We start from the raw sequence: 19107 nt of genomic DNA, 5'->3' as shown, positions 1-19107 counted from the left end.
GGGTGAGCATTTCCTCCTGCGGGCTCTCATACAACAAAACAAGCTCGTGAGACATCGGTGCCTCAAGGCATCCCACGCTGCCACCCTCAGGTGAGTTGAGGCGCTCCATGTGGGGCTTTGCCGCCCTCTTGTGGCATTAAGTGAGACTAGCACATCGTCCATATTTCAAAGTCACAAAGCGATGACGTCCAGACGATTGAATGCCTAAAGCATCATCATCGCTACCCATTCAAAGTACTCCTGGCTCCTCCTCTCTTAATGGCGTCTTTATTGGCGTTTAATTGCTCTCCTTTTCCCAGCGTTCCATCACGCTCGCTGCCATTACGCTAATTGAAGCCTCATTCGCTTGAAACTGTCCCGAAACCCCACGCATGATTTCCTAGTTAGCAAGTTGGGCTTTGGACCAAGCTTCAGGTTTCCAAGTCAGGGTTAAGGTTCCCCGGTAGGGTTCGAGTGGCCGGGCTTAGGGATGAAAAGGGTGCCTTCGAATGCTTGACTTTGGGCTGCGCGTGCGCGCACGCGAGGAGGAGAGCTGCGGCGAGGCAGCGGTGGCAGCCTGGACGACTCACTTTGCATTCAACACGTGTCGCGGGTGGGCAGCGAGGGGAGGGGCCCAGCCGGAGAGAGAGGAAGGGAGAGAGACGTTGCTAGGCGACCTGGGTACATACTGAATGTTAAGCCCGCAAGCATCTAGGCGGGCAGGCGCATGGGCGAGCGCAAACACGCGCGCAGGCGGCAGCGGCGGCAGCAACATGTAGCCTAGCCCAAAAGCTCAGCCCAGCCCGGCCCGGCCCAGACCAGACCGGCGGACCTCGTCTTCCTCTCGGGGCCCGCGGACATACGTGTGAGTCATGGCGCCTCCGCGGGGATGACGAGCAAAGGATGTCCGGCGGAGAAATGACGGAAGGATGGAGTGAGAGAGCAGCGCCACGAGGAAGACAAGAGCAAGAGCCTCACGCGCACTGTGAGTACGTGCACACGCACATGCGCGCACGTCACTTTGCCCTTCATGCGCTCTTAGATGCATCTTTAACCCTTCTGTCACTGATGTGTGCGCGCGTGCGTGTTGCCAAGTTCCAGAGGTGTGACTCACTCACGTGGGACATTTGTCAAAACACGCACGAGCACACGTCAAGCTACATGCAAACGCACACACATACCATATTGTAGCTGTTGCGCATATGTCCTTCCAGCTTCCTGCAGTAGGGCCCCCCCCCCCCTCCATCATGGGGGGGAAAAAATACCCAAACTGATGATTGTGATAGTGATTCTCCGAAGGCCCACCTGCGAGTGAAGCCCCATCCAAAGCCTTCGCCTCGTTGCCGTTTACGTTTTCATATTGACGGGCTCCATTTTGTCACTCACTTTGGGGCAGCACGGTGGTTGGTTAGTCGTTAGCACGTAGCATGTTAACCTCATGCAAGAGAGGCATGACTCTACATGACAATGTATGTTGTTTGTTCACCACCAACCGGTGACGGCTCCGTTTGATCGCCATTGACTGGCGACCGGTCCCGGTCGATCTTCCGAAGGCCATTGTCGGGTTCCCTGTCAATCGTCTGAAGGCGATCGTCGGAGGCCCGATTGACGGCCCACGATTGATCGATTGTCCGCCGCACCCTGACTGACTGGTGACCCGCTCTTTGATTTCCTGACATTACCAGCGACCGGTCCGGGGCGCACCCTGCTCTCTCGCCCAAAGTCGGCCGGGGTCGGGCAGAGGCCGGAAACAAAGCCGACCGACGCTTTCACCGTTTTGTTTTGTGTGGATCACTTGAGTTGTTTTTTGATGTGAGCCATTTCTTTGTGTTTTGTTTTTCTTTGTCTTTGGTTTTCATTCTTTCCTCATCTCTTCTTCTTCATTACCTCCCGTAATTACCGTCAGGCTGCGTCCCTTCATCTTTCCCTCCCTCCTCCACTCGTGTTGTGCCGCAGCCCGACGAGCAACACGTTTGACTTTTTCTTCTGCCCTCGGCCGCCGTCCTTTGCATCCTTTCCTTAGGCACCGCCGTGACGTTTCCTCCGATCCTCTTTGGCTACTCCCGGCCGCCGTCTTCCTCTTCTCCTCCAGCCGCAATCTCTTTCTTGATCCGCTTCTCCTCGTGCATTTGTCTTCCTTGCTTCTCCTTAATCCCGTATTCTTCCTCGAGCCATCATCCCTTCACTTCCTCTCCCCCCCATCTTCATCCTCCTCCCATTTGGCCTCATCTTCCTCACCCTTCCATGGATCTCCATGATCCTTTCTTTTCGCTCACCTCTCCCCCTCATCATCGGTTGCTGCCCGCTCGCCTGTGTTTTTTCACGCCTCCCCCCTTCTCTTCATCTGCCCCCCCCTTGCCCACTGCCTTTTTCCCGCTGTTATCGTTGCGCACGATCAGCCTTTGTGAATGGATGCCAGCGCGGAGTGAGATGAATGAGCCTAAACGTTTGCGCGCGCACGCACGTAGAGTGCAATCTGATGTAGGCGGGCAAAGGAAACGTCCCAGTGTAGCTTGAGCGAGCCCAAACAGGAAATGAAGACGGTTGAATGAGTGATGAAGAGGGATTGTTTTGCTCTTGCATGGTTTTGCAAATTACGGAGAGAACCTCCGTTCATCAGTTGCTCTCCAAACCTATCCAAGACAAGTGCTAATCTACGAAGTAGACCATCTTCACATTTAATGGATGATCCACGTTTCAAAGTTTGAAAAGACACTTTTGCCAGTCTCGACTTTCAAATTTCAGGCCACGTGAGCTCAGTTGAGGAAAGCTGATTTTCAGTTTTTGCTTCTTAAGAACAAACAGAAAAAAAATGCCTCCGGCGGTTTCCGAGGCTGTTGCCATGGCAACGCTTGTTGGCGGGACATGAGTGAGAGAAAGCGGCGAGTGTCTGCAAAATATTTCCCAAATATTGAAAGCTGGCGTTCCTCTCCATCTCGCGCTGTTTTCAGCTTTCTCCCGAGCGGGCCGCTACATCGTCCTCGCTAGCCAAACGACCTTGCGAGTCGGCTTCAGAGCGCACCGGCTCGGCGGGCTCGGGCCTCGGATAATGACGCTAAATAATTCACGGCAGGGCCGCCAGGCGTCTAAGCTTGGAAATTGCCGGACTGATGTTTGATTTCAGTATTCAGTGACAGCGCGGTCCATTTGTGATATTCTTCTCACGCATCTTTTTTCATTCTCTTAAGAAAAAGTTTCCTCCGGGACCGCCGCAAGGGCCAAGTTCTCGTCTCGGCAGGCGAATCTCGCTCGCGTCCGCCGCTAGCTTTAGCTCATCCGGCTTGCCCACTTTTGAACTCTTTACCATCATAGTTCTTCGTCCTCGGTGTTGTTGCTATGGCTGCCATTCTTACCATCACAGCGTACGAGATTCTTGCCTGTTGTCGTTATCATCTTTGTCGCTCTGGTTGTTGTTGTTGCTATCTTCACAATTGCTTTGGTACTAGCATGCTAATGTTGCTAACATCTTTTGGCATTCTCTTTGTCGGTATCGTCCGCTGATTATGGGTGTGTGCAAATATTTGAAATTCAAGCAGGAATAATAATACTTTCAAAAAGCGATTCATGATAAACGATTAAGAGTCGAGAAAGGCCCAATATGAGAGGAACGATAAAGCCGCACAAGAGGAACAGCAAGATAAAAAAGATGGAATATGGCAATCAAATGTGACTGATGCAAAGAACACGAGTCCTGCTAGTGAGCGCTAATGGATGCCATGCTGATGAATGACAGGACGTAGCAATTGGCCCCCTCCGCACACAATTCTGCAGCGAACGACACTGCCTATTAATGGCCGCCGCCTCTCGCTCGTCGTTTACAGCCGCCCGCTATCGAACGGCCTTCTGCTCGCTTCTCGGCAATAACGAGCTGGCTCACAGTTTGTGTGCGTGCTCTAGCGCCTGACCAAAAAAATAAAAAGAATAACAACATGATGGAGGAGGAAGAGGAGGACATTTTAAGAAGGGACCGTCAAAGTCGAGTCGTATAAAGAAGAATAAGTCTGTCAAAGGGCAAAAATGAGTTTGATGGAGATAAATTCAAATGGCAAAGTGCCGACTCCTTGCTGATCGCTGTGCATGTGCAATTGAGATCAAGTTGCTCTTCCGCCAATTTGGCCAGTCGGACTTGGGTTGCGGGCGGACGGGCAAGCCGTTTGAATCATGGAGAAAAGTCAGAGCGATTGAGGCAAGCTTTATTCTCTCCATCTTTTCTTTTCTTGCCGTGTGGATTTGATTTTGAGCCTTTGGAGCGAGAGAGAGAGCAAGCAGATTCTCATACGGATTTTTTTCTGCAGTTCCCGAACCTTCCCTGCACCAAGGCGCATGTTTGCCAATTACAATTGTGCTGCCTTTGACCCCCCACCCCCTGCAGGTTCTCGTCAGCTCTGCGGGTGAAAGCCGGTGAGCGGTGGTACCCCCCAACCCGAGAAGCTGCCCTCCGGCCCTGGCCGTCCCCCATGGCGGCGCCGCGGCCGGCTTCTCGCCTCTCGCTGCTGCTGGCTGTCCTGGCCTGCACGGGGCCCGCGCGGCCCTCGCCCCCCCTGCTGCTGCGGCCCCGGGAGAGAGAGAGGGACTCGGGTAGCGTCAACATTGCCGTGGTGCACTCTGGATCCTCCCTGCTCCCGCAGACGGCGGCGGCAGCGGGGGCCGGAGAGCCGGCGCCCGGACTCGGGAGCGGCCCGGGCGGCAGCCAAAGGGGCGTGAGTGACGCGGGTTCCCCGGCAGCGGCCGTGGCGTCCTCATTTGCCGCCGCTTCGTCGGTGTCGCTGCTAGTCGCCGAGATCGTGATGACGCCGTCTGGGCAGGCCACCGTCATCTACCTGAAGGTCAACGAGAGCAGCCCGGGAAGCCTCCTGCTGCAGCTGTGCGAGCTGCTCGCTACCACGCCGCTGCAGGTACCAACGCCGCTGTGGCGGGAGAAGCAACATAGCGGGTGTCACCGCCGTCGTGACAAAAAGAGGCTGTGGTAGCCCCGCACGGACGTCCGTTGTCCTCGTACGTCGTGATCCCCGCCGCAGAGCTTTTCACATGCCGTTTGTTATTAAATTACATCTCATTTGCATGTCGCCTTTGATGCTCATCTGCATATCAAGTGCTCTCGGGGGAGCGCTGAGCTGCCGGCGTCTATTTACACGGCTGGGTCGTCTCTTCTCTTTGCATGATTCTTAAATTCGTCACAAGGCAAATACAAGTCATTTAATAAAAACGCCGTGACACCTTTTCAGAAAACAAACGGCCGCATCGCTTGCCATAAAACAGCTGCTTAGCGCTATGCTAACAATGCTAAAGGCCACATACGGGCCAACAACCAGGCCAATCGTTGTGCACACTGTCTTCATCCATTGCCAAGAGCAACTGATATAAGCTCGTGTCTCTGCGGCGTACTTTGTCAGGGTTTAGTTTTTGAGGAGGAGAGGCCGCCGCCCCCCAACCGCGCCCCGCTGGCCCCCATGCTGGAGTTCATCTCGGCCCAGACCGGCGTTCCCGTGCTGGCGGTGGGCGGAGGGGCGAGCCTGGGACGAGAGCCGCAGGTACCGAGCGCGCCTCCCTTCATTTCTGGCCCCGCTGCCAGACATTTCCATGTCAATCGAGCAGTGAGGAGGAAATGAAGTCAGGAGGTCGGCCTTGAGAAAAGCACAATGGGAGGTGGCCGTCATTTGTATTTGCTTTGGTGAGCATGTCAACCGTGGGCCCGGCAGGAGAGCGGCTCCATCTACCTGCAGTTCACGTGCTCGACGGCGCTGCAGCTGGAGGTGATCTTCGAGGTGCTGGAGGAGTACGACTGGACGTCATTCTCGGTGGTCACTACCCGCCACCACGGTTACGAGGACTTCCTGGACATGGTGGAGGCCATGACGGACGGCTCCTTCATCGGCTGGGAGCGAAAAAGTGTGGTGGTCCTCAACATCACAGAGGACCCCGGTGGCGCCCGCGCCAAACGTGTGCTCAAGGACCACGAGGCGCAGGTGAGCGACGGCCGGGCTGTTTTGAGAGAGCTTGAAAATGGAATTGCGAATTGTTCAAGGAGCTCAATTGTCCTTGTGTATAATAATGACTTTCTCGGCCGTTGTTTGGGAACGCTTTTTTAATTGAAGATCTGGCTCTCTGACGCGTTTGAGCGTATTTCTAGGTGCTATCTTCATTTTCTTTTACAGTAAAAGCTGTAAAATATAGCAGCAGATCCATTGTTGAAGTGAGCTAAGCACATCAAAAAAAGAGTTTTACAGCCTATTGAGTGAAACCAGAATGCCTTACGGTTCGCTCGCGTGTCAACTTGCTGTATTCGATTCAAATCTCTCCGGCGTCGTCTCATTTTGTTGCAAGTGACCCCCGAATGCGTCACGATGCTTTTCAGCGTGGCTTTATTCTAAACGAGTCTCTTCTGTGTCATTTCAATTATTAGCAAGTGGCACCCCAATGCAGCACGGTGCTTTCAAGCGTCACTGAAAGAATTCTCTCATTTTCCAGCAAATGGACGTTGAATTCATTGCGATGCATTCGTGTCTCCTGGATATGAGGATAATCTGAAAATAGTGCGGTGCTCATTTGTTGAGTCCAGTCGTCATTTCAGTCCCTAGTGGTACCTGAATGCAGCGTGGTGCATTCAGGTGTCTCCGTATTTTAAATGGCTCTCATTTTCCAGCAAGTGGAGGGAGCTTGAGTGTGATGCATTCTGATCCTTTCAAGTGTCACTGGAAGTCAAATAAATCCCTCCAGTGTCATTTGGTTTTGCAGCAAGCGAAGGCGGCTCGGCGTGGCGCCTCTCAGTATTTGAAACAAATCTGCCTTTGCGGCTGCCGTGTAACCTGAATGTGCCTAAACAATTTTGGATCTAGGATGACTTCATTTTCTCACAAGCAAGCCGCTTTTAAGTGTTCTTCCCCACCTTCCCGTTTGTGTGCCGCAGGTGCGCCTGCTGTACTGCTCCCTGGAGGAGGCGCAGCTTGTGTTCCGAGCGGCCTGGGCGTCGGGCCAGGCGGGCCCCAGTCACATGTGGTTCGCCGTGGGCCCGGCGCTATCCGGCCTGGGTCTGGAGGGGCTGCCCAAGGCCTTGTTCGCCATCCGGCCTCAGGGATGGAGAGACGAGCCTCGCAGGTGCTTTCTTTGAAAACGACAGGAGTGAGAAATACATTCCGTGAAGACAAACGGTGTCTATGCGTCTGTCGGCCCCTGCAGGCGCATCGCCAAGGGCGTGTCGGTTCTGACCCACGGCGCCACGGCGCTACGGCGCGACCTGGGCGCCGCCGGCCGGGCTCTCTACACCGGAAACTGCCAGAGCGACGGCAACCGCACGCAGCGGGTGGCCGACAGAATCAGGTGAGGCAAAATTGTCTTTTTCGTGGTTTTCAATCCAAAAATCGCCAAGAAATCCACCATGGTCTTTGTCTAGCGTCAGTGGTGTAGTAGTAGCCTGAAGTGGCAGCCGCCCGCCAGAATCGTCGGCTCGTGAGCTGCGTGCTGCTTCACCTAATAACCTCACAGAGAAGCTGCTCTCGCACATTCTGACAAAACATCACACTTGTGTTTAATGACACGTCGGCGTGTCGCCTAGCAACCGGCCACTCAGTCGCCTGTGTGTTTGGTGGGTGGCTCGTTTGTTTCTATGACTTTTGAAGTTGTCATGGTGATGCAAAACCTTGGCTCAGAAGATGCTGGCGCACACAGATGACTTTCATTTAGATGCTTGGAGACGTGCACATGCTGATGCAGAGAAACACACATACTGTACACACGCACACAGAAACATATACCGCAGGCGCAGTAACACACACAGCGGGGGTATTAGAAATGTCTCGCGGCGACTGGCAAGAATCGAGCTCCATTTTGCAGTTGAATCTTTGATGAGACACTAAAATGTTTCAACATAACAAGGAACATGAAAGAGTCCAGCGAGGTGACAAACCAGACACACCAATTTCTCCCTCACCTCCCGCATCCGCTGGCCGGCGCGTTGCCACGGCAACCTTTCCCGCTGGCCGCCGCTCGTGCTCATGCTGGATATGGAGCCGGTTTATTTACAAGTGCAACAAGAAGCGCACGCGGCGCACACGTCAAACAGGCAGTCGAATGTTCCCGTCACGCTTGCTGGTGCGTGCTTGTCACTAATTGGACGAAGGCGGGCGCGAGTCAGATCTGTGCATGTCACGTGGAAGTGAAGGATCAAAGCAGCCGGGGGGCGGATAGTGCTAACATTTATGCTAACAAGCGTGTGTGTGTGCATAATACTGCATGTTTGTTAGTGTGTACATTCGCTTCAAAGAGATTATCCGTGACGTATTTTGGAACAATGAAGGTGAACTTGGGTTGCAGGTACTTCACCAACATCTCCATCGGGGGGCGGGACTACTCCTTCAACGATGACGGCTACCTGTCCAATCCGTTGCTGGAAGTCATCTCGTACAACAACGGACGCGGCTGGGAGGAGGTCAGTGCCACTGCCGCTGCGGCGCCGTCGGGCTCGCAGGCGCACATTTCGCGCCCCCTTAAAACGAGGGCGGGCTAACGCTCGGCTAAGGCGCGGCGTTGCGCGTGTTTGCGTGTCAGGTGGGCTGGTGGGAGAATGGCCACCTGCATCTGCGCGACCACCCTTGGTCACGCTACGGCCCGTTCCTCAAGCCGCTGGACGATGCCCAGCACCTGCGAGTGGTCACGCTGGAAGAGAGACCCTTCGTCATCGTGGAGCCCGCCGACCCGGGGACCAGCTCCTGCATTCGTGACTCGGTGCCCTGCCGTATGCCGCCCAACTCCAGGTAAGTTCGAGATAAGCTACCTCCTGGCAGCACGCGACCTGGCTGGCCAATGGCAGATAAGAAGTCTGTCCTCCATCAATTTGATTGGCCAAGAGGGGACGCATCTGCACTTTTCAATTCACATGTGCGTTGCATTTTCGCTCCTTTCACTTTCATTTGCTGCCGTGGTCTTTTTCGAAGTTGCCTTCAAGGTCCTCGAGTCAGGCCTTGTGGTGTCGCTAGGTGACAGGAGATACTCTCGGACTGGCGTCAAATGCCAACCTTGAGAACTCTGGACATATTGGAAAAGAAATTGAAACCTTGGGACGCATTCCCGGCGGGCCGTCTCTCCAAATGGGTTTTTGCTTGCAGCCTGCCGGCGGAAGGCGCCTCTCCCACAAAGCATTGCTGTAAAGGCTTCTGCATCGACGTCCTTAAGAGGCTGGCCACGATCGTTGGCTTCACCTACGACCTCTACCTGGTCACCAACGGGCGCCACGGCAAGAACATCGACGGCGAGTGGAACGGCATGGTGGGCGAGGTCGGTTGGCCCGTTGGAGCCGTCTAACCGCACGTGTTCTCCATCTGAGGCTCGGGGTTTCCGCAGGTGGTGTCCGACAGAGCCGACATGGCCATCGGTTCGCTCACCATCAACGAGGAGCGCTCGGAGGTTGTGGAGTTTTCCGTACCCTTCGTGGAGACGGGCATCAGCGTGATGGTTTCCCGTAGCAACGGCACTGTGTCGCCGTCCGCCTTTCTCGGTGAGTGAAGATCCTCTCGTTCGAATGCATCCTCCCTCCCTGGCACCATGATGTCAGATCAAAAAAACGTCACGGTACCAATCTGACAAAAAAAATCTAATTTTACATTCCGCTAGATAACGAACATCATAAATATTAAAGCCATCACTGAGTTGATGTAAACATCACTGCTAATGAGTTATTTTACGAGGCTCGTTCATCATAAAAATGTAAATTAAATAAATAACACTGTATGAAATCAAACGAGGTCAATATTTACAAGTCATCTCCCAGACGGCAAGCGTCTCTGATAACACCAATGTCAATGAAGTGTAACTACCAAGCTGTTTATGACTTCATCCCTGCTGAGCGTCACTGTCACGCACACACACACACACATCCACCCACACACAGACTGGCTTACCGCTGCGTCTCCACAGTGGCATTTGATCCGATTCGAGCCGAGCGGAATCCTTCCCCTGTTGGACAAATCTCTCCGACAACTTGAGGAATTTCTGCTTCGAGAAGTCCTCTTCCAAACATGCACACGCATTTCCTGAAGCGGCCCGTTGCTCACGCGGTGCCGCCTTGTTGTTGTTTGTTGTTGCAGAGCCCTACAGTCCGGCCGTGTGGGTGATGATGTTCGTCATGTGTCTGTCGGTGGTGGCCGTCACCGTCTTCATCTTTGAGTTCTTCAGCCCGGTCGGTTACAACCGCAGTCTGCAGAGCGCCAAAAGTAAGAGCGCTGAGTGCTGGATGTTTCATTTCTGGAGCCGTGTGCTCTTCAAGGCCGCTTGTCTCAGGTGACCTCTATTGTCTCAGAGTTGGGGGGCTCCAAGTTCACCATCGGCAAGTCGGTTTGGCTCCTGTGGGCACTGGTCTTCAACAACTCTGTGCCGGTAGAGAACCCGCGAGGAACCACCAGCAAAATCATGGTCAGTAACCCCCCCCCCATTGAGTTTGTTGATTGCGCTGATTTTCAACTGGCAAATCAGCGGCGTTGATGAGGACCAGCGTGGGGGAAACCGGGTGGTCTCATTTGCTTGAGAGCATTTAAACAATCAGATGGAGCACTTTGCCAAAAGCAGGTCACAGCAGGCAACTTTTAATTGTTGCGTGTCAGACAAATATTGGTGGCGCTCAGCTGCAGCCTCTGCGCCAAAACCTGGACTGGCTGCCAGTATGGAAGTTTATCTGTGCCATCGGATTTTGAATTCGAATTTGTAGCACTGAATTTTTTTACATCCAATTTTTAACACTGAATTTTTTTTTGCATCTAAATCAGACTTTGAATTTTAAAAGCCATCGAATTTCTAGCACTGAATTTTTTTTTTCCTAAGACATTTTTTTCAATGTCTCAAAAAATTCAGTGTCAAAAAATTGCATGTCTTAAAAAATTCAGTGTAAAAAAATTCGACATCTCAAAAAATTCAATGTAAAAAAATTCAATGTCTAAAAAAATTCAGTGTAAAAAAATTCGATGTCTCCAAAAATTCAGTGTAAAAATATTCAGCGCGGACATCCGGGGTAACCAAGGGAGAAGTAATCGATCCCTGTATCAAATCATCCAACGTTCAGCTCCATTGGTCATGTGACGTCGAAACAGGAACGTCGTGAACGTCGTGAAGTTCAAAGGTAACAGTAACAGTTAATACTGTAATACTGTAATGAACTTGAACTTCACGACGTTCCTGTTTCGACGTCACATGACCAATGGAGCGTAACTTGATTGGCTGAACGTTGGATGATTTGATACAGGGATCGATTACTTCTCCCTTGGTTACCCCGGATGTCCGCGCTGAATATTTTTACACTGAATTTTTGGAGACATCGAATTTTTTTACACTGAATTTTTTTAGACATTGAATTTTTTTACATTGAATTTTTTGAGATGTCGAATTTTTTGACACTGAATTTTTTAAGACATGGAATTTTTTGACACTGAATTTTTTGAGACATTGAAAAAAATGTCTTAGGAAAAAAAAATTCAGTGCTAGAAATTCGATGGCTTTTAAAATTCAAAGTCTGATTTAGATGCAAAAAAAAATTCAGTGTTAAAAATTGGATGTAAAAAAATTCAGTGCTACAAATTCGAATTCAAAATCCGATGGCACAGATAAACTTCCATACGCCAGTCAATGAATTCCACATCCATTCTTCAATGTGGTTGTGAGATGGAGAACGATGGGCCAGGTCCCCGCCCCGCTCTGTGACATCACTCGGCCATGATGCAACTCTGTGTAACACGGATGGTGTCACATTGCGATGTCGTCTGGCCCGGAGCCGAACCGAGTCGGTCTGCTCTGGCCGGCTCACGTCACAATGAGCGTGTTGTTCGCGCCGCTGCTCTTCTTGGCGTGGCTCTACATCAGCCTGATCGGTTACCTGCTGTGCATCCTCACGTTCTCCCTCGTCCGCGAGATCTTCTACTTATAGACGGGAGTCAGGATGCCGCCGAGCTCTGCCCACTCGCCTTCCGTCCAGATTTGAAATTCAGCCCTCCCGGCCGTCCCTGCAGGTCCTGGTGTGGGCCTTCTTCGCCGTCATCTTCTTGGCGTCCTACACTGCCAACCTGGCCGCCTTCATGATCCAGGAGGAGTACATCGACACTGTGTCGGGACTCTCCGACAAAAAGGTAAAGTCGAGCGTCATCGAAATAATCCGCCGATTCCAATGCTTTTTTTTGTGCAGTTCCAGCAGCCCACCGAGCAGTACCCGCCCCTTCGCTTCGGCACGGTGCCCAATGGCAGCACGGAGGAGAACATCCGCTCCAACTATCCCAACATGCACCAATACATGATCCGCAACAACCAGAAGGGCGTGGAGGAAGCCATCGACAACCTGAAGACGGGGTGAGTCGCCAACACCGCCGCCGGGAAGAATTGAAGAGCAACTGCAAGGCTGACTATCTCAGTGGAGGGGTTTGTTCACCCACCTTTGTTTCTTTGTGGTTTTGTGTGTCGCTGCAGTAAACTGGACGCTTTCATCTACGACGCTGCTGTGCTCAACTACATGGCCAGGAAGGACGAAGGCTGCAAGGTGAGCAGCAAACCAATTGAGTGACCAAAGCCCAGCCAACCATCAAAGCCACCTTGTAGCTCCATCATGGTTCATACCTGGAAAGATAAAAATGCTTGAGCACACCACGCAGAGCTCTGATCTTGTGCCCATTGGTCTCGGCAAGGTGATGACCATCGGCTCCGGCAAAGTCTTCGCCACCACCGGCTACGGCATCGCTCTCCACAAGAACTCCCGATGGAAGAGACCGCTGGACCTGGCGCTCTTGCAGCTGGTGGGAGACGGTACGGGACATCAAAATTGATGCGAGATTATTAACACCGAGATCAATTAGCGTTGAAATAGGGCGAGACGTCCTTTGACTGAGCTCATGTTCTCCGTGTGTGTCTTGTAGACGAAATTGACATGTTGGAGCGTCTTTGGTTGTCGGGAATTTGCCACAACGACAAGATTGAGGTACGACGTTGCCATTTTTAAATACATGTTGAAAATTTGGTCTTGCGGGGGTCAGTAGTGAAGTGTGTACTTGGCGGCGCAGGTGATGAGCAGCAAGCTGGACATCGACAACATGGCGGGCGTCTTCTACATGCTGCTGGTGGCCATGGGCCTCAGCCTGCTGGTCTTTGCCTGGGAGCATCTGGTCTACTGGAAGCTGCGGCATTGCATCAAGCGCTCGGGCGGCATGGACTTCCTGCTGGCGCTCAGCAGGGTGAGACCTCACATGCCCACACACCTCTCAATCTGTCTTCATGCCGTAAGCTTGACTGCTACTTCTGCAACGGTATACCATCCGTCTATTTTGGGTTGTGTGTGTCATAGACCAAATTTGAAAGGAGCTAATTGGCGCTAAGCTCTCATCTCCGTCCCAATTCGTGCCAAAACCAGTTGCAGGGTGTCCTGACCTCCTCTTGCTGTCTGTCCTCAAGCCAGATTTGCTTTTGAACATTCATCACGTCCATCTGCTGCAAAGTAGCTTGAACTTTAAACGGATGCTCCCCTCGGACGCTCGTGGTGTCTTCATCGCTGCTGATTTATGAACTGCTTTGGTGCTCTGAGGCTTCAGGGCCTCTGGCTCGTGTAAATACGTTTGTTCCTCATTAGTCGGAGCCCGTCGAGTGAGCGGCGAGCAGCACAGCTGCGCTTCCTTTCGGTGAAGGTGACACGCAAGTCGTCCTCCAGCTAAGCGCAAGCGCCACTCATTAGCCGCGGCATTTTGAGAATGATTAAAGCTGCGAGCAAAGACGAAAACTTTCCAGTCGAAGTTTGTCAAAGTACGAACCCGGAAATGTCTGCTACGAGCCAAAATTAGACCCAAATGTCCACCCGATGTCTTGGTAGCTTGAGTTTTCGGGCCTCCAAAAAAGACCATCCACACGTATCGCGTGCTTGCTAGAACGTCTCCACTGTGGAAGCCAATCGGGGACTCGCACTCTGCTTCAATTTCACAGCGCACTTAGCGGCGGGCGAGATGGTCTTTCTGGCTCTGTTTGACGCTCTCGTCTGGCTTCTGCCTCCACTAGGGAATGTACAGCTGCTGTCAGTTTGAGGACGAGACGGCACCGGGATGCGGGAAGAGTTCTCTGCCGCAGTACCACGCGGTTCCCACCGTAGCCCAGCAGCACCTGGTGACCGCCACAGTCAACAACACCGCTGCCATCACCATGGTGCAGCCGCAACAGCAGCAGCAGCCGGCGCCCAAGCACATCCCAAAGCAGCCGCAGGGTCAGACGTACGCCGGCGTGCTGCCAGGATCGCCGCCCCCTTCTGGACACTCAGCCATGGCGCTGGGACCCTCGAACAGCCCCCTCTTTGAAGGCCCCATGCCCTGCTCCACCTTTCTGCCTCGCCATGACCGCAGACTGGCCGTGGTGGATCGCTGGAACCGGCCCAAGCCCGAGAAGGTCCTGAGTGGCAGCAGCAGTGCCAGCCTGGGTATTGGGGGTATCGCGGGAGGCATCACTGAACTCCAGGCCCAGCAGCAGTACCAGCAGAACCTGGGGCAACACTGGAAATTGCAAGGAGCGGGTGACAGTGGGCTGGATGAGTACAAGCGCTACTACGGTCCCATAGATCCGGAGGGGCTCGGAGCTAACTCGGACCAGCAGGTCGGGGGCAGCCAGCAGACTCCCAAAGGTAATCCCAGAGGCCCCAAATCCGCCGTCATGTCCAGGCCACCTTCCAAAGGATCCGGAGCCTTAATTGGCAAGCCGCCGCCTCCGCTGCCTTCCTCGCCACGGAGGCCCCCTTTCTGGCGGCGTGGAAGTCTTGCTCAGACGAGGAGAAAGAGCTCCGGGGGCCCCCTGTATGAGAACATCCTGCCTCTGGGGAGAAGAGGAGGCGGCAGGTACGGAGCAGGTGATCTCATGGGAAGGAGGGGGCGGCATGCTCCTCCCCTACCTCCTCTGCCAGTCCCCCTTTGTTCCCCGACGCATACCCCAACCACTCCCTCGTCCCCATGCCGCTTCTACTCTACATGCTCCAGCGCCTCATCATCGTCGTCCTCCTCCACGTCTTCCTCATCCTCCTCGTCCTCCTCCGCCTCGGTCTCTCGCTCGGATTCTCCTTCTTCCTGCTCCAGTGACAGCTCCTACAACTCCTCCTTGAGCTTTCGCTATCGTGCCGGAGACCGGGAATTCACAGTGGAGGACGAGTACGACTCTGATCTGCTGACGGAAGAGTCCAGTCTCCTCCTGGGCTCGCGCCGGAAGATCCGTTGCCGTCGCATGTCGTCGCGCTCGCTGCCGTGCAGTCCTCCGCCGCCCGTCCCGCCGCGTAAGCCGCGCCCACAGAGAGACGATGGACGAGAGCGCAGGAGCAGCCAGCTGGCGCAGTTACAAGAGTGGTGGGCATCGTGGGGCGACAGAGAAAGGGGTCGCTCTGGGACAACCAACCCCAGAGGTGTTAGAGAAGACAAAAGGGAGCGAAAAGAGCGGGAACGTGAGAACAAGCGCAGGAAGAAGGGAAGAAAAAAGAAGCGCGAAGAAAGGGAGCGAGAAAGGGAGCGAAAGCGACGCAAAGCCAAGAAGAAGAAAAAGAAAGATGAAAAGCTAAGGAAGAGAGAGAGAAAGAAGTCAGACCAGGAGGGAAGAGATCCTGACAAGCGAGAGGAGGCCAAACCGGACTACCCGTCGTACCTTCACTTGAAGGGGGAGTCCTTTGGCAAAAAGAGCGAGACCTCTGTCAGGAGCTATGGTTGGAACATTCCAGCCGAGGATGAGAGGAAGGCCAGAGAAGAAAAAGAGCGAGAGGATGGCAAGGAAAGCGGAGCGGCCGAGAGGCAGCACAGGCGCAGGAACAGCAAACACTATCAGTCCTCCAGCAATAAGCCGTCCACATCTGTCAAGTTCTGGGCAGGGAACCTCTCCTCCGACACCATCCCATTGGCCTTCCTGCCCCTCTTGCCCGTCGGATCCAAAAGGAGAAAGAGCAAAAGCTCCGACAGGGATGTGGTTGGAATTGAAGGAGAGAGAAAGCCGCTGCTGGGTCGGAATGGGAGAGGTGAGATTCCTCCTAAGGAAGGTTTATCCTTCCATGCTTGGGAGTCGGATCTAGAGGAAGACGAAGAATCTGACCGAGAGCGACGGAAAGGCGAGTATGCCAAGAGGCAAGGCGGGACCATCTCGGATGAGGACGGAGACCGGGATAAGGGTGCGGGGATATATTCGGACGACGAGGGCTCTTCGGGCGAGTTTGGCAAGTTTGAGAGGTACTGGGATGAGCACGATGACACAGCAGTGGGTGGGATTGGAGGAGGGGGCTGGTTTTTTAGCACCTACCCCTCCAGGGACAAAGCGGGAAGCGTCAACAGCAGGGACGACTTGTTCCTAGAACGAGGGGAGAGGTGGGGGGCCGGGGAAAGTGCTTGGGCTTGGGGCTCGCGCCGCCCGCCCTCTCCGCTCGCACCGCCCCCGCCTCGACGCTACTGGTCGGTGGACAAGCTTCACATCCAGGATGAGAAGAAGACCAAGCGACGGTCCAAGGACAAAACGAGAGGACCCGCCGCTTGTTCTTCCTGCCTCTCACCGGGACATCCTCCGCATGTCCGTTCTTCAAAGTGGGCTGGCATCACCTCACGCAGCCAAGAAGAGCTTTACCATCACCGCCAGAGCTTCAGCAGCACCTCAAAGCCCAAACACGACTCATCGTTGTCCTCCAAGCCGGATCGCTCGCAGAACCCCACCAAATGTGAAAGCCAGCTCAGCCTGAGCATCCAGCAGCGGACACAAAGATCGGAGAGAGGACGACTTCCTTCCCCGCCTTCCGCCCTCATGCCCAACTTGCCAAGCCCCCTCCCCGCGCTTCCAGCGCCTCCATCCTCTGCTCACCCGATCCATGCTCCTCCACTGACATCCTCCTCCTCCTCTGTGTCCTCACCCTCGGTGGTATCGTCCATCCCGGGCGCCACGCGGCCTTCCTCCGTAGCTTCGGCCAGTGCCAAATTGCAGTACCAGAGGCTGCGCTCGGTTCCTCCGCCCCAAAGGTTTCCTCAGTCCCCTCACGTGCCCCTCAAAGCCAAGGCCCTCTGCTCCCGGAGGGGCTCGGCTCATTTCTCCAGCGTGGAGAGTGAGGTCTGAGGCTATCTCCCTCGCTGCCCACTCACTCTCTACTCCGAGTCCTTTTTCCTGAGGCTCTGCACAAAACGACCACAACTTTGAACAAGTCGTTTGGAGGGAAACGGGAGCCAACTTCCCACGTGATCGGAAGCGGGGCAATCAACCTTTGGAGACTTGCTGGCTACAGACAGCAAAGGGCTTTGGGTGTCGGAGCAGACGAGTAATTTTGAGGGCTCAGGAACTTTTGTGGTATGCCCGCTGCTCCTGCAAGCCTGTAGCGCTCCTCACCACGCTTGGTTTTTTCCCCTCTCTCGACAAAGACCCACTTTCCCTTTTCCCTTAAGAACTGTTTACATCCCCGCAGAACTGTGACGCCCAGCGGGGGCACCTCCCCCCCAGTCGATAAAAAAAAAAAAAAAAAGGAGGCTGACGTGTCCCGTTTTGAGTTTGTGTTGTCATACTTCAAGAACTTTGTCGAGCTTTCCTCCTTCTCGCTGCGCTTCTTGTGTGTCTGCTTTTTTGTCTTTGTAGTCCTGACAACAGGGTAAGTCAACTGTGACTGACAGACTGCTGGCCTAATGCAAAGCTGAGTGCCAAACTCCACATCAATTTGTACCGACCGCCTTTGCGACGCCGTCATACGCACACGAAAGGGCACACAGACGCTTATGCGCTCGGATCAATGTCTTTTTGTTTTTTCTTTCCAGAGCAATACATTCGATTTTTCGACGCCTTTGCGTTATTCGTGTCGTCGTCGTCGTCAATGTGGATCTATATACGTATATCTATATATCGAGAAATGTATTGAGTCGAATACGATGTAAGCACTGTGCCATACGACCCGTGGAACATTCCGCCGACTACCTAGCGCAAGAACGGCAGCAGATGCCCCGTCCGCTAACTCCAATTGACCGAATGTATCGTGGACAGTTCACGCACTTGATGGTGGCATCAACTTTCAAGTACGCTCACCTCAATGAGGCATTTTTTTTTTCTCAAGAACAAGAAACAGCGACCAATCATCCATAAATGTAGCCCTTTAGCTAACCCTAAAATTCCCTTGGCCCTAAAGCAAATGAACGCTAGCTACCACTTGGGAAAGTTTCCAAACATGTTCCCATCTGAAGGTTAGCATCGCATCCAGCATGGCAACGAGTGTCTCTTTTGCAAACTGGTGCTACACATGTTGGACCCAGGCCATGGGTCGTTGCAGGGAAATGTGCAAGTGTAGCTAACTGTGTGTCTGTCTGTGTGTGTGTGTGATTTGGATTGGATAACCGTCGTTCTAATGTCAAAAGAGACAGTGCCTATGTTGGATGCTAGCTTTGGCGGAATTGTGCAGCGTAGCAGGGTGCAGCAGCGCCTCCGCCTGTTGTGCATTCCAAAAAAAACTCACCTCGGAAATAAGTTTTTACTTTTTACTTGCCAATGAGCTGACACCAGCAGCCAAACTCCGGAAACAAATAAGAATTCATGCCGCTAGCTGCTAGCTGCCAGCCTGCCGCCGTTGACTTTTCGTGGACACGAGCGGAGTGCCAGCGTGGTCGTTCCATTTTCAGCTTCATCTGAGCCATTATTTACACCAACCAGAAGAGACTTTAGTTGTTTTGAAAAACATTTCAGAGTGGATCTGCCTTTTCGCTAACGAGCTAAATCTACTACTATATACCTATTAACATGTCATCTATCCGTGTTTGTGCTAGTGGGTCGCGTTAACAATCTTCTTGTTTTTCCCTCTTCCGGTTTCTGAAATGGCCAAACCCAGACCTCCGCCAAGGCCTTAACAATCACATTGTACAACATCAGAGAACATCATCTGGGAAAAGGAATGCTCTGGGCGTGGTTGAGCGCTCAGCTCTTCCGCCTTGTATTTCCGGGCTGGAATCTGGGCTCTGGCTTTGCTTTGTGGACTTTGTCGGTTCTCCCCTTGCTTGCGTGCGTTCCCCCTGGGTACGCCGGCTTCCAAAGAACTCTCGAATGTCGTCTTTGTTGTACCTGGGTGTGAATGTGACTGGTGACCAGGTCGGGGCACACCCCCGCCTTTCGTCATCTGGGACACGTATGAGAAGATGCGTTTGAGAAAAGGGG

General features: G+C 53.3%; 1 protein-coding gene across 1 annotated transcript; it reads left to right on the top strand.

Annotated features, from left to right (window-relative positions):
- Positions 1-4436: 4436 nt before the first annotated feature.
- grin2da (glutamate receptor, ionotropic, N-methyl D-aspartate 2D, a) lies at positions 4437-18575 on the top strand. Its single transcript, XM_061268013.1, has 18 exons — positions 4437-4874; positions 5373-5510; positions 5679-5945; positions 6887-7074; positions 7156-7296; positions 8290-8404; positions 8524-8729; positions 9081-9249; positions 9316-9469; positions 10059-10184; positions 10271-10383; positions 11967-12083; positions 12140-12300; positions 12418-12487; positions 12633-12750; positions 12861-12922; positions 13005-13175; positions 13987-18575. The coding sequence occupies exons 1-18, from the start codon at positions 4437-4439 to the stop codon at positions 17038-17040; spliced, it is 5808 nt and encodes a 1935-aa protein (XP_061123997.1). The 3' UTR covers positions 17041-18575.
- The last annotated feature ends 532 nt before the right edge of the window (positions 18576-19107 follow it).

This window comes from Syngnathus typhle, linkage group LG20 (genome assembly GCF_033458585.1).
Source record: "Syngnathus typhle isolate RoL2023-S1 ecotype Sweden linkage group LG20, RoL_Styp_1.0, whole genome shotgun sequence".
Classification (NCBI taxonomy): Eukaryota; Metazoa; Chordata; class Actinopteri; order Syngnathiformes; family Syngnathidae; genus Syngnathus; species Syngnathus typhle.
The sequence above is the reverse complement of the archived record's forward strand: the minus strand, read 5'-3'. Positions and strand labels throughout refer to the sequence as shown.